Below are 14,094 nucleotides of genomic sequence, written 5' to 3' on the forward strand. Positions count from 1 at the left end.
GATATAATTTTATTACTTTTTGTGTATATCACGCGCTTTATGAACAAAGATATCCTAAAAGACGCGAACGTAGAGAAGAAGTAAAGAAAACAGCAGTATTCGAAATATCGATCCTTTTACATCTTAATTACTTTTCGTTCCGCATTTTGACGATCTTTAAAATTTACATGTCTACTTACATATACGATGAGAACTTTCAGGCCAGAAAAATCGATTCCCTTCTATATCGATACTGGGATTTATCGTTCGATCGATATAGCGATCGTTAGACCAACGATCGATATGATTGCATCAATGGAGTTGTGTGGAGCCACAAACGAGTATCCAGCTGTTCTTAGTCAATGGAGGAGCAAAGAGTCTACTTTACCATCCACCGATTAATTCGAGACACGAGAAACTTTACCATGGATCACTACGTTTGCGAAGAACAGGTGTGATGTCTATCTGTGATTTATCATTTCCATCGCGTAATTATTGCGGTGCCGTTGAGAATGATACGAGAAGTTAAATGAGAAGCTTTTAGAGATAAAGCACATCGTGTTGGAGCAGCGAAAACGAAAGTCACAAGTTACGAAGATTAACTTGCAATTAGATCCTAAAGTAATTGTATTCTTAACGAATGAAAGACGAATATGATTGATAATTGCAGCACGTATCTGAATAAATTTCTTATACGTCTCGCAATTAATCGTATTCCATTGGCGACGAAAGTTTCATTTAAGACAAAAGTCCTGTACAGGTTAATAAATAATATTTTATTCCTACGATACAGACATATGCAGTCTACGTAGTAACTATGCCGTAAATGTGAAAAAGAATCTTTGCGAAAATGTAGTCACGATATTAATCAATTCAAATATCCACGGAAAAATTCAAAAATGAAATTCACGGGAAAGAAAATACACGAATGCCGATTTTCGATTCTTTCGACATTGAAATTCTATTAAACGTAAAAATCTCGAATGAAAGTACCGCGCTAAACCAACAGCGATGTAACGTTAACAAACAACGGCGATTAGAAGCCGTCGATAACGGAAGCTGAAACCGAAATTCAAGCGTCTGAAAGACGATCCACTACGCTCAAAAAGAATCACAGCAAAGTCGAAAAAGGGCATCCGAAGGCACGGAACGCGAATAAAAGGACAATCTCATTTTGTCGAGGAAACTAGGAAGCACCGCATTGCGGCAATATCGCGCGACCGAGCGAAACCTGGTGGAAGCTCGTCTCGAAAACAAGGGACGCCACTGGGAGAAAGGGATATAAAGCGAGACTCGAAAAGAAGAGAGTACAGCGAACGAGTGGATCTTGGCTTCGCCGCGATTTAAGAAGAACAAAGGGTAGAATGTTGGGTAAACAGGGAGGAATGGAGGCGAATAGCGGGCGAGAAAGTTTGGAATCGGTGTCGATCGAAGGGCCAGGTTAGACGAAGCAGCGTTCGTTGCTAGCTGGAACGAGGCAGCGCGTGTATCCTTTTTGATCGTGCGATCGGTGCTCCAAAGAGGATCTGGCAACAACGGCTGGAGGAGGAGTGATCTTACAGGAGCATTGGCCACACGAGAACGAGAAGGAAGGAGGGAATCGACGTTGGTGGAAAGAAGAGCACGGCCTCACCTGAGGAGAGAACGAGAGGAGAAGGGCCGAAGAAAGCGGCGGGTCCGAAGCAGGCCTGGTCCAGCGCTCGTGAAACTCGTCTCGCACAGGAGAAATACCTCGCGTTCAACGTCGGAACTTCCGGTCGAGTACGGTACACTACGCGTTTTCCTCCACTTTCGTCACGTTTCTTCCTTTTTACATTTTTTTCTTCTTTCTTCGTTGATGTGCGATACTCGCGGGATTGCGTTCGCGTTGTAGAATAACGGGAAGCTGGCAGAGAAAAGGGGAGAAACGAAAAGAAAAGACAAGCGGGAGGAAAGTTTTTGACGAAACAATGTTTCGCCCCGTGGGAGTGTGAGATGCCGAGGATCGGCTGAAAATGCAGTGTTTCGCGTGCGAACACAATACTCGTCCACGTGTGCCACGGAAACAACGATTTTGCCCGCCGCGGCTCGCTTAGATTCCTCTTTCGAACGTTCCTGGGCACGTTCGCTCGCTGAGATCGACGAGAAGGTGAGAGCAATACAACCGACACTGCGTTCCTCGTGTGATGTTCCTGTATTTTGGACGCCGCGATGATTCGTTTCTCGAGACGTTCCAATGGTTCTCTAAACACGATCGAATTTGACAGTAACGGCGTTGGACAACGATCGTTAGGTTCCGCGCAATTCATGCTGGTAAACTTGTGTTTATTTATACGCGGAACGATACTGAACGTGATCACAGCCGACCGAACAGGTATATTCAAAATAAACACGCAGTGACGAACACAGTTGTGGTTTGTGCTTACACGGAGATCGATCGGCAGAAATTATTCCTCCAAACTCGCCTAGAAACGTAACTATACATTTGTTTTAATCTCTTGTTTCAAACTTTACGATTTAAAGATCATTCGGATTTTTAACAACGGTCGAGCTTCGTTGTAGTGCGAATAGTTTCAAATGCTTCGTGTAATGCGTATAACGTATTCGTAAAAGAATTCCTTACATGTTCGAACGCTTGCGGCAATTCTTTCGCTACAGTGTGTTTTAATAATATCCGTTTGAACGTAACATCCATTTCGAAATACAAAGTTGAATAGAAAGTGAATGTTTAACAGTGCGTGTACGTTCGAATTCGAGATTCGTAGCACCGTTAATGAGTTTCCTGCGACGCGATCTGCTTAACCGGAGATAAACAAAACCTTCGTCTAATGATTTTTTAATCGAATCAGAGGCGACGTTGGAATGCGGGATGATGGGACGCGTTGCGAGGAAATCCGTGGAAGGGCAAATGACCGGGAATCACGCGGAGCCCTCGAGCTGTACCGCGGCACGATCGACGCGCGTCACGAGCTCGAAAACTACAAAACCCGAACTAATTAAAAGGGAATCAGCCAGCCGTCGTGACACAAAATTCTCCGTGTCGATCGACCGGCCGTGACAGAACGACACGGACAAAGAGAGCACGCGGAGAGGAAGAGAGACGGGGCTAGAGCGACGCCGCGTCGCGACGCGGTGCAAATCAAATATTAATCGTGCAATTAGCGCCGATTGTTAATCGGTTTTGTTCTTTTTTTTTTTGGTTACATTGCTCGGCGAAGCTCGTCAACCGGTGCCGCGGATGCGACCGGAAAGCGTTCGAGACGATGACACACGTTCTGGCATTCGTGTTCCTCTCCCTGTCATCAGTCACAGGTTTATTCTTGGTTGAGGTCCCCGTCATTAATTTCGGATTATCGCAAATTGTACGAACTCCGCTTCACTCCCTACCATAGAGCGGCAACTCCGCGCGATCGGTTTAATGCAGGAAGGTGCATTCGTTCGGTTGCTTCCGTCTTAATTGGCTTGATTGTTTCCGAAGGACGGTTAATGAGCAAAAGTTTTGTAGTACTTAAGGGAACTTACTTAGGTACCGCGAGCAACGTGTTGGATTTTTAACTAGCCGCAAGTATGAAATACCGTACACTAATTCTGAAACATTTAAGAGAGATGCAAGTCTGAAGAAGTTTAGGAGAATATCGGAGCTAGCTTCCCATTACGCGTATAAAAGTTTATGCGGTCTCTTTAAATTTAAGAACTTACAGTTCTATGAAAGACGCAAGTTAGAAAGAAAATGAAATTAGAATTTCGTGTCAGTGACTTCTGAATCGTCCTGCGGTAGACATAAACATTTCTATCAAACACAAATTTTATTTTTATTTTTTTTTTCTATAATATAGAATTTAACTTTTGCGCAGTAGGATTTAACTCTAACTCAATTATTCGTATTTATTTCCTGTAACAATTTTTTTGTATATCATAGTAGAAATGCAAGAAATCTTGAGAATAAAGAAATAATTGCCGTTTGAATCGTTCCTTCCGAGTTCTTCGCCATTTCTTTTTTCACGCGCTATAAATATAAAGCGACTTTCAAATTTTTACCTCGAGTAATAATTACAGATCAATTAAATTAAAATGAATTTGGTATAAGGTCTTTCCCTGTATAATTAATTCCCTGTATAATAGTTGTGCCCTATATTTGCCAGCCACTGCACGGCCGAAGAAATTACTACGGCGCAGATATACCATATAATATCTCACTAATTAACTTCCAGTGCCGTCTGCCACGCAGTTGCTGATTTTCGATTCGACCAACATGGGAACTAGAGCCGTCGCTGTGGGGGCGGCACCAGGAGCAGCGGGGGTATCTGGCGAGGCAGGTTTAGCCGGCGTACCCAGACTTCTGGAGGACCTGGCTCGACTTTCCGAGGACAAAGACACAGCTGACATTGTCTTTCTGCTAGGAAGGGACGAGACACCGGTGTACGCTCACAGAATTATCCTCCAAGCGAGGTCAGTACTCGAATCGTTTCGTCCTTCTCGACCAAGCGATTCCAAAACCGTGGAGTTAATCTCGCTGGCGCACGCGTCGATACCTTCCAGTTGATAAGGGAAAACATTTCAAACCCGACTTATACACAATGAGACAATTTATATTATTTTCGCTTGCTCTCGATATCTTTCAACGCCTCCAGGGACGCGAACGAGCTCGACGCATTCCGATGAACGGAGCACGCGAGATCGGAAATTTTATTAAGTCGAAGGCAACCGTTCGAACGACGCACCCTGGGACCAAATTAATTGTTAATCGTAATTTTTATTAAAACAGATCGCGTCTCGTCGAGCGATTCGTAGCCGATACGGATTTCCTCGGAGACCCGACAACTATTCGAAAACACGCGTGAGATAAATCACACCGGAGACAAACACGCTCACCCGATACAGAGCTGGGGAAATATGCGGCCCCGCTATTTTCAGAGTGCACCCGGCGAAAAAGAAAAGTTGGAGGCAACCGAGACAATGGGCCCTGTCGTATCCCAGAAAATAGAGAATTAACGTAGAAACGTGGTGCTCCGTCTTATCCTCGGTGTAGTATCCTACAATGGAAATGGAGAGACGGACATAGCATAGCGAAGCGGATTCGCGTTCGAAAATATTTTCGAAACACCGCGACTCGCCTTGGTCGCCTTCTCCGAGACGCCAACTTATTTCGCGGTAATTGCGTTACAAACTTTCCTCTCGTCGCTGAAACTGAAGTCGCGGGTACAAAGAGGGGTGGAACGAGGGAAAAACGAAAAGAATAGCTAGACGTTAACTTTCCTGCAGAATTGCAAACGAACCCAACGGAAGGGAAATGATAACTTCGTTAAATTCTTCGAGTCGCTGAAGGAACCTAGGTATACATAATTCACCTATCTCTCCCGTACGCTTTGCATCGTCCCTTCCGCTGTTTCTTCCGGAGCAAGGGAGAAAGTATATCCGGTCGGCAGGGACAATCCAGTCGCGAAACAAACGCTCGATCGGACGAGATTCTATGAAAATTCTTGGTCGAACGAACGGTTCCCGGGAGAAAAATCGCCAAGTCATCAAAGTTTCTTGGGAACGAAGAGAAGGAGAGGATGGCGAAGTTCGCGGCAGCGATGAATTTTAATTAAGGGACTCCGATTGTTACGGTGAAACGAATCGATCGAACGTTCTAATTAGTTGGATAATAAGAGGAGAGGTACTCTTTTCTTCTGTTAGGGACGATTCATCCGTGACGAGCACGAGTCTCTGGGCCGCATTTTCGCTCGACGGATTTCTAATTGCTGTAAGAAGGGCTCGGTTTAATATTAGGTGGAGGGGCCTTAGCTTTCGAGGCAACGACATTCCACTGGATAGGCTTGATGCTAATTGTAAAGTCAATTACGATATTCCAGTGAACCCCTTTGATATCACGGCGTGGAAGGGAACGTCGGTCCTTTTGTCATCCCCCCTCTCTGTCGCTCTCCTCGCGCCTCGTTTCGTAGACACCGGGATCGGAAAATTAAGTTACGCATGCTCGTGACAGGCGTCGTCCGTAGGAGAAATGCATGGACAATACGCGACCGCACTCAAAACTCTACGCGGCGCTCTCCAGTCCGGTGAAAATCCTGACAAAGAGTCCTGGTCCCCCGTCCCACCGCTCGTCCCTCTCTCGTAGTCCTTGTCATTTCGAAATGCGACGCAGATGAGAACGATGTTTGACGGCGAGAGAAAAGAAATTGAAAAATACGCTCAGGCTTCGGTGATGTTCAATGGCACTCTAACGTAATCCCATCGTTTCTATCGATTCCCGCGTGCAACTGACCGCTATTAATATATCAAGTATCGTGTGTACTCTTATCTGTTCTATCGAATTTGATTTATTAAAAAGAGCACTTATTTACGTGTAAAAATACAGGTAGCTAGAAACCAAACCGTTCCAATTATCGACTCAACGGAGAAAGCAATTCCAGTTTCATCGACAGACCCACAGTGCCTACCGATGCAAGTGTAATCTCGACGAGACCTAAATTTCAGCTCGAGTTCCATTGCAATCTTCCGAGATAGAAGCTTCGAATTTCGAACAACGCTCACCAAGAAGAAGATGGATGTTCAATTGAAAAAGAAGCATTCGTTAACGGCGTTTCTCGCCAGTAATCACGCATTCGATGACAATGGTATACATTTGAATGTGGCGAATCGAGGCACACGATCTGATAATGGACCGAAGCGTGAGACTGTGGTGTTTTACCGGTACGGGAAACGAGGGGTGTGGCGCGAATTTGACTCTCGTGCACCGGAAACGGAGGCGGTTTTTGCGCGGAGATCGACGGAGCCGCTATATAATCGCACGCTTGGTCGTTAGTAGCGGAGCCCGCGGCGACATTCAACCCTTGCCGCCGTGAAACCAAGCAGCCACGACCCTCGTTTCCCGCCACCACTAGGCCCCTTACCCCCTAACATCCTCTTTCCACGTCGAGCTCGTGAACCTACGGTTACCACCCCCGTGACACCTCATCGTCACACCAGACGCGCACGCGTTGCCCTATTCTTTTCTCGGCGTCACTCGCTGATATTTGGTTTTCTTTGATTCCACTGCGGCGTTCGCCTGTGATTAGGGAAAAGCTTCTCTCCGGGAACGACTTCGTTCCTCGTGTTTTTCACCCCCTTTCCTCTCTTCTCTTCTTCTTCTTCTTCTTCTTCTTCTGCACGCTTTCTCTCCTTCTTCGCCTCGTTCTACCGAGTACCATCCATCACACAACCCAACCATCGTCCGTCGCTGCCTTGATTTTTCCTCTTAATACTTTTTCATTTCTTCGCCGGTAGTACGGTTTTTGTGCGCCGATATTGCCGCGGCTCTAGTCGGAATTGCCGGCCACGTTTCTTAGAACAGGCCAAAGATTCTCAAGGAAGAAAGCCCTTGCGACGCGTCTGACATATCCGATTCACCTCCCCCCGCGCAAATTTCTACACAGGTAGATTTGAAAAGCAGATTTAACGATAAATCATATGGCGTGCAACGATGTGCTTGCCTGTTAAACGTACGAGAAAATCGTGCAATATCCTCGATACTCGAATATTTCCCCTGTAATTTGCGGAAATAAATACGCGAACTATCGCTTTGATATTTGTGCGAGCCCGCATCGCTTCCCAACTACAGACGAAAGCATAAAGGTGGAGTTTTTCGGTCCGTTAAAAGTCGACCCACGGTAAGGTCTACATCTACGCGCGCACCTCTGGTTTCCTGTACGCGAGGCTGGTGTTTTTAATTTTTTTGAGCACTAGTTTTCCTCTGTCGACTCTCTCGGCAACCATGTTTCGTGGCTCGGCCCCGCGATTTTCCAACTTTCGCACGCTCTCCTGTCGACGAAGCGGAGCGTTTGTTAACGCGTCGGTTATAATATCAAAGCACCCGGCGTGCATGCCTTTTCCATGTGCACCCGGTCTCTTTGACGGATTTTCTTTTGATTCGATACGGACTACGCTGTTGGTGTATCTACACTTTACCCCTTACCTTGACGAAACTCGTACCCGCGATCTCTTCGTTTCTAGCACGCGAAATCTTTTTACCTTGCGCTGCCTAGTAGTATTAGAAGACTGAACATCAGTGTGTCTTCAGTGGATCCACAAAGTACTCGTTTAAGGGTTCGTCGGTCTTTTCTAATTTAAATTCCACCCCTTTACCGTCACTGTTTCAACTTTTAATCGCAATATCAAAATTAGAATAATTTCGCGTGGCAAAAGCTTTGCTCTATGCTAATGTCAGATTCGAAATATTAAAATCGAATAGTTACGATATCCGTAAAACACCATAGTGTAGTCATTGTCAGGAGTGTTTTAGAAGTAGTTTCGCTTAATTGCAATTCGAACGGTAGTTTCATATGGTGGAAATTTCCAATCGACATAGCTCGTTGCTAATGTGAAATCTAAAACCGAATAGTGAGAAATTCGATGGTAGACAATCGTGAAATCATTATTAGAGGCGAACAATTTCGAGAATATACTTTAGATATTGCACAAAGAAGGATATAGGAAATGCATCGATGATTTCGGGGTAAAAATAAGAGTTTTGTTCGTTTCTGTACTCGTGGATATTTAAAAGCCTCCCTTTTATGTACCTAGTCGCATTGTACGCATTGTAGGAGAGGATGTACACTAGAGAAACCGAGATCGAATGTTCTCCCAATGGGTCACAGGGAATCTCCGCTTTCAGCACGAAGTGCTAGAGAAAGATTTGTTCTTCAGAGTTTCTCCCGTACCTGGGGGGCTTGCCGTAGGAAAAAAAGGGACGAGAAGTGACTTTTCGAAGGTTGCCATTAATTTGTAGAGGAACGAAAACTAAAGCCCGACTGCGTACGTAGCGAATACTCTTGTGGCAACAGAGCTTCCTGACGAAGTCAATTAAGCCCTTTTGTAACAAGAAACTCTGCCAGAAGTAGTAGCGAAGGTGACGAAAGACGAAGTGGTGGGTGTGTTCGTTAGAAGGGTCACGCATCCAGGGCACATTTACGCGAGCACGATTCAAAGCAGTGCACTTCTCTTCCCTGTAACTCGTATGCTATGGTAATTATCGTTCGGGAATCGATACCGACATCACTGCTTCGATTTCTCTAGATGCAAGAACTTCACAGCCGCGAAGAGGATCGGGACACCTGGAAATCCAACGTCAGTGCGTATGCTACATGCTCATCCGGAGACCTTTCGACAATTCATTCACTATATATACACAGGCAAGGTAAATAATATCACGAATAGATTCGGAATTTATTGTGGTGTTTGGCACGTGAAAGAATCTACCGAGAAAACTTTCGCTTTGACCCAAAGTCATGGCTGAGTTTCATTCGTAACTGTTCCGTAGATTATGCTTCAGGACAGTGGCATCTTCGAGATGTTGGGACTTGCTCAAGAACTAGGAGTCGAGGAACTATGGAGAAGTTGCGAGGAACACGTCTCCGCTACGCTTAGTCCAGGAAACGCGTGTGCTCTTTTGACTGCCGCTCTCGATGCCCAGGAGCGTGTTCCCGGTAAGTTATTCATGGCATACTGTTAAAAGTTTGCCTACCGATCGATCTGCATTCTCAAGTTTGCTGAATGTTTCATCTGATGGAAAATGAAACGGCAATTCAAACTTGCAATGGTTGGTAAGTGTGTGTTTCTTCTTGAAAGTGGAAAATGAAAAATGTCTAATTGAAATATAAAACAATTTCTTAGTAACTGAGAATTTGCGGAATATAATTAGTAATATTAGGATGTTTGTGTATATATTTGTTTCTTATGTGATATTTGATGACTATAATGAACGTGTGTATGTATGTGTGCAAGTGGCTTAAATTATGATATTATTCTATACACTGGATAAGAAAAATAATTAAATCGAATATGTAAATATCTTGAATCTAAAAAATTACAGTATGTATGGTAATTGTATTACACGACTAGTTATCGACCGTGCTTTTCGTTGTGTAACTGACATGCTCGTCACGAAGGCAGCACTATATACGGGATTTTACGAACTCAGTGATACCAACGCTTATAACGATAGAGTTTACTTTATCTCTATGTTTCATTTTCCCTAAACGTATTAAACGTTACAAATGTAAATTTGTTAAGCCTTCCAAATCTGCCAGATTTAGAATTTCGTAATCGAATTTCTTGAACCGAAATTTAACCGATATGATTAAATTTTAAAACGCATTTTAAGCAAGCGAAAGAAATAGGGAAAAATGAGAACGAACAGTTGGTACAACCACGACGCCACATTTTCCGGCGTCTGGCTATTACCAAGCACGCGTTTATCAAACGTTGCTTACTAATTTTTGAAATCACAACACAAAAATGTCGTACAAAGGACCACAAAAAGTTCAAAAGGTGATGGTACAGCCCATCAACCTTATATTTCGGTACCTGCAAAATCGTTCGCGCGTGCAAGTATGGTTATTCGAAAACATCAACCTACGAATCGAAGGTCACATCGTTGGATTCGACGAATATATGAATTTAGTACTGGACGATGCTGAGGAATATAATCTGAAGACGAAGGCCAGAAAACCACTTGGACGAATTATGTTGAAAGGCGACAATATAACATTAATACAAAATACAAATCCAGGGGCAAATTAAATTGTTCAACTATAACCTCAAGTTATGACCCAGGACAAACAAGACATATTACCTTATAACTTGTGCAATTACGCACACTGGAAGTGACTTAAAAGGGTTTAATGAAGATGGAGTTAACATTTTGCAAGTTGTACAAGTTGTGATGCATCTCTCGATATAGTTAAGAAGAACAATGATTAACTGATAGTTACAAGTTGTAACTAAAAATACTATCGGGTTAAAGTGACGGTATTGCTTTCTGTTGTGCAACGTATTTGTTATTGTAATCTTGTAATAGAATTATTTTTCAAATAACTGAATGAAAAAACTATGCAATATAAGTCCCACTTGTGTAGATACCATCAAACTGTATCAGATCTTGTATCTCAGTTCATTTCTAACTTTAAGAAGAATTTCGGATGTAAATTTTATACGATTGAGTAATTGCTGTAACAGATATGAATTAGATAAATATTTAATAAATATTTTTGATTCTAGGTTTGTGTTTTATTTATGTTTATGCTTTTGCCAAAGTCCTAGCTGAATAGTTATTCTAACTGATAAAAATATAATTTAGAAGTCGCAGAAGTTAAGTATTATTATTTAGATTATATTTTAATATCACTATCGATCTAAGATAAGTTGTTAACAAAGATCTTTCGTTATCATAGGTGGTAAAGGAGCTTGTTCCTCCTTCATCGAAAGATGTTTCGCTTTCATTGGAGAAAATGCTGTAGACACAGTGAAAACAACGGCGTTTTGTAATCTTCCAAAGGATGCACTGGTGAAACTTATCTCTTCGGACTATCTAGGATTGGAGGAAGAAGACGTTTGGAGAGCTGTACTGAACTGGGCAAAATATCAGGTTCTTTTTCTTTGAACATTCTATTCCGTTTCCGAGTACTTTGAATCCGTTGAAAATTCCAAGAAGACTTAACGCTCTGATCATGCGTATGTCGTGCAAGGTCTTAGACCTTGTGTCGTATACGATTATTACCGGGTCCTTGGGTCCTTAGGTTCTTGGATCGGAATTTAGAATTACGAGTTAAGGAACGCTTAACCGTACGGACCACGCTCCTAGGCAGGGGTGACGCAGCCTACTCAACACTGGACAGAGGAGGAACGTGTGAGGGTTTGCCAACATTTATCAGGAGTGATAAATCATGTTCGCCTGCTGCTAATCGACAGCCAGGTCTTTGCCGAGGAAGTAGAGCCAACAGGAGCAGTGCCTATAGAGCTTTCCTTGGAGAGGTACGAATTTTTCAATCCCGATCGATCAAGTGGCTCAAAACCCATAAGGTATGGTTTGCCGGGAAATTTTCTTATTCTTGGAGGCTTTCGATTTTTACGTTTTGTTTTAGATATAGGTATGCAGCCCTACCAAACAAGTACGCGGAAATCTGTACAGATAAGAGGTTACAACCAAGAGTAAGTCCATTCCTATTTCCTGGGTCGCAAATTCTGTCGCGAGATAAGGTGGGTTTCCAGCGTCTCCTCAATCAGTGGTATGGATCACCAAAGCAAAGTTGGCGTTTGGTATATCGGTATGTATCGAGGAAAATGTAAATATTGGAAGCATATCGAGATCAACACGATCTTAATTACGAACGCGTTTCAGTGCCTCCAATCATGATTACTCTGCAACAGCGTTCCACCGACATTGTGACGGGGTTTGTCCAACATACGTAATTGCGTTGGTAAGTAATTTACACCTGTCAAATGAATAGTTATCTATAACTAACAAAGAATGATGTAATTTTCTAGGGAACTCGAGGAGAAATTTGTGGTGGCTTTAGCGACGCACCATGGGGTAAAACGAATGCTAAAGGGCACTACATCTCTTCAGAAAAAGCTTTCTTATTTACTCTGACCAATAACCAAGATGTTCCTCCAACGAAATACGACATTGTAAAGAAGCCTTTTGCAATTTGTTATCATCCGGAGTAAATATTATTTAACTAAGTATAACAAGATATGTTTAAACACATCGAAATGTATCCTAATGATTAAACTGACTCAAATACTTTTATAGCATCGGACCAATTTTCGGAGCAGGAGCTGATTTACTAATTTCTAGTAACTGCAACGTGAACAAGGAAAGCTATAGTAATCTTCCCCATAGCTACGATGGAGAACACGCCTCTAACACTGTACTTATGGGAGACTACCATTTTTTTGTAGTAGATTACGAAGTCTTCACCCTCAGCCACCCAGCTCCCAAATCTACTCATTAACGATATAAATATTTTTCATTCCATGAGCTTGTACATATATGGTTGCATACTTTTTTTTAAGAATAGTAAATTTAGGTAACACCGTTAGTAAGTTGTTCAATTCATAAATGAGTAAATTTTGAATATGAACAGGGTATAATTTTACGAAAATAAAAATGTAACTTTTTACGCTATTCAAAATAAAGAATGAATTAAACTTACTTTCGGTTTTTTCAGTGTTAACGAATAGCCAACGAAAACCAATATTGGCACTACAATTAAAGACTCTAGCTCTCGATAGAATTAAAGTATGCCAAACAATGCTTTGTGGCCTGCATAATGAGTGTTTGATATGCTACGAACGCTACGGTGCATACACCGGTGCATAGCCCGATTCTCAAGAAACTCGTTAAACATCGCGTTAAATTGCCATGAAATGACTTCGAAATCTAATCTGTATTACAGTGGCGCGTTCGAAAGTAAACGTGAAATGTGAAAATCCACGGAAAAATGCGAACTACTGAGTATGCATTAGAGTAGAGTATCAAAGACGCCGGTGACACGGATGTATGGTCGATAAGTAAAATCGTACCGATTCTACTTATCCTTGGTTGAAATTTAAATTTCAGTTTACTGCAAAACTGTGTGACAATTCGAACCACGTACTCCAATTAAATACGCAAAACATGAAAATTTATTCACCACATGAGCATTAATTGCTACTTTCTCTTTAAATAATTAATTAGAATACTCACCTTTTCCCTCCATTTTTATGCTTATCCATTGCTCCAAAACTTATCCTAAATTTCATCCTCACAATAGTTGACAGGAAGATACAGTCGTTTCATACAACTACGCTTTGCTTGACACAGTTTGTAACAAAACTGACTACGAACACGCACTATTAAAAATTCACATCAAAGTTTATAACGCGATAAGATTAATGTTCCAACGAAGTAGATGCAATGCTACGTTTGCCACTAACTGAACAATTCAAACTGCACTTCGCTAGTCAATGCCTAGTCATATCGAATCTACAATATGCTTTAATCATTTACGAATAACAACTAATATAATTTTAAAAATTAAAAACTTCTATATAATAATAAGAATGATTATTTCACTTAAGAATTTTAATCGAAAAAATTACTTTATTTTCAGATTGATATATTTTGTACTTTCGCGTGACTAAGACGGTTAAGCGTCCACTTCGAATGTTCCATTTTTCATATCTCGGTTCTGTGTTCCTTCTTTTCCGATAGTTAGAAAAAGTGTAATGGCGCGAAACCTCGTTGTTGCATCTTTGTCTTATTATTTGTCAATTATATGTGGATACATACTGCTTTGTAGGTGAGTTACGTAATAATATAGAATATTGACTTTC

General features: G+C 42.2%; 2 protein-coding genes across 4 annotated transcripts; both read left to right on the forward strand.

Moving 5' to 3' along the window:
* Positions 1 to 1,288: 1,288 nt before the first annotated feature.
* Positions 1,289 to 12,931, forward strand: LOC100741257 (kelch-like protein 17). 3 transcript variants are annotated; one of them, XM_012384139.3, is made up of 10 exons: positions 1,289 to 2,107; positions 4,170 to 4,407; positions 9,013 to 9,133; positions 9,257 to 9,422; positions 11,169 to 11,362; positions 11,579 to 11,796; positions 11,859 to 12,041; positions 12,116 to 12,194; positions 12,262 to 12,440; positions 12,530 to 12,931. In XM_012384139.3, exons 2-10 carry the CDS (start codon positions 4,211 to 4,213, stop codon positions 12,729 to 12,731), a joined length of 1,539 nt encoding a protein of 512 aa, XP_012239562.1. In that variant the 5' UTR covers positions 1,289 to 2,107; positions 4,170 to 4,210; the 3' UTR covers positions 12,732 to 12,931. The 3 variants fall into 3 exon arrangements, with proteins under 3 accessions (XP_012239562.1, XP_012239561.1, XP_003488509.1); XM_012384138.3 differs by lacking the exon at positions 1,289 to 2,107 and adding an exon at positions 2,153 to 2,431; XM_003488461.4 differs by lacking the exon at positions 1,289 to 2,107 and adding an exon at positions 2,306 to 2,431 and having other exon boundaries at positions 11,579 to 11,748.
* LOC100741381 (probable small nuclear ribonucleoprotein E) lies at positions 10,133 to 10,847 on the forward strand. Its single transcript, XM_003488462.4, has one exon. The coding sequence runs from the start codon at positions 10,234 to 10,236 to the stop codon at positions 10,516 to 10,518; it is 285 nt and encodes a 94-aa protein (XP_003488510.1). The 5' UTR covers positions 10,133 to 10,233; the 3' UTR covers positions 10,519 to 10,847.
* Positions 12,932 to 14,094: the final 1,163 nt, after the last annotated feature.

Source organism: Bombus impatiens, unplaced genomic scaffold (assembly GCF_000188095.3).
Source record: "Bombus impatiens unplaced genomic scaffold, BIMP_2.2 scf_0235, whole genome shotgun sequence".
Taxonomy (NCBI): domain Eukaryota; kingdom Metazoa; phylum Arthropoda; class Insecta; order Hymenoptera; family Apidae; genus Bombus; species Bombus impatiens.

Excerpts from the sequence above, each read along its gene's own strand:
- LOC100741257 (XM_012384139.3), top strand. The coding sequence starts at position 4,211 with ATGGGAACTAGAGCCGTCGCTGTGGGGGCGGCACCAGGAGCAGCGGGG. Across the intron at positions 4,408-9,012 it reads AGAATTATCCTCCAAGCGAG|ATGCAAGAACTTCACAGCCG; the intron begins GTCAGTACTCGA and ends CGATTTCTCTAG. Across the intron at positions 12,441-12,529 it reads GCAATTTGTTATCATCCGGA|CATCGGACCAATTTTCGGAG; the intron begins GTAAATATTATT and ends ATACTTTTATAG.
- LOC100741381 (XM_003488462.4), top strand. The coding sequence starts at position 10,234 with ATGTCGTACAAAGGACCACAAAAAGTTCAAAAGGTGATGGTACAGCCC.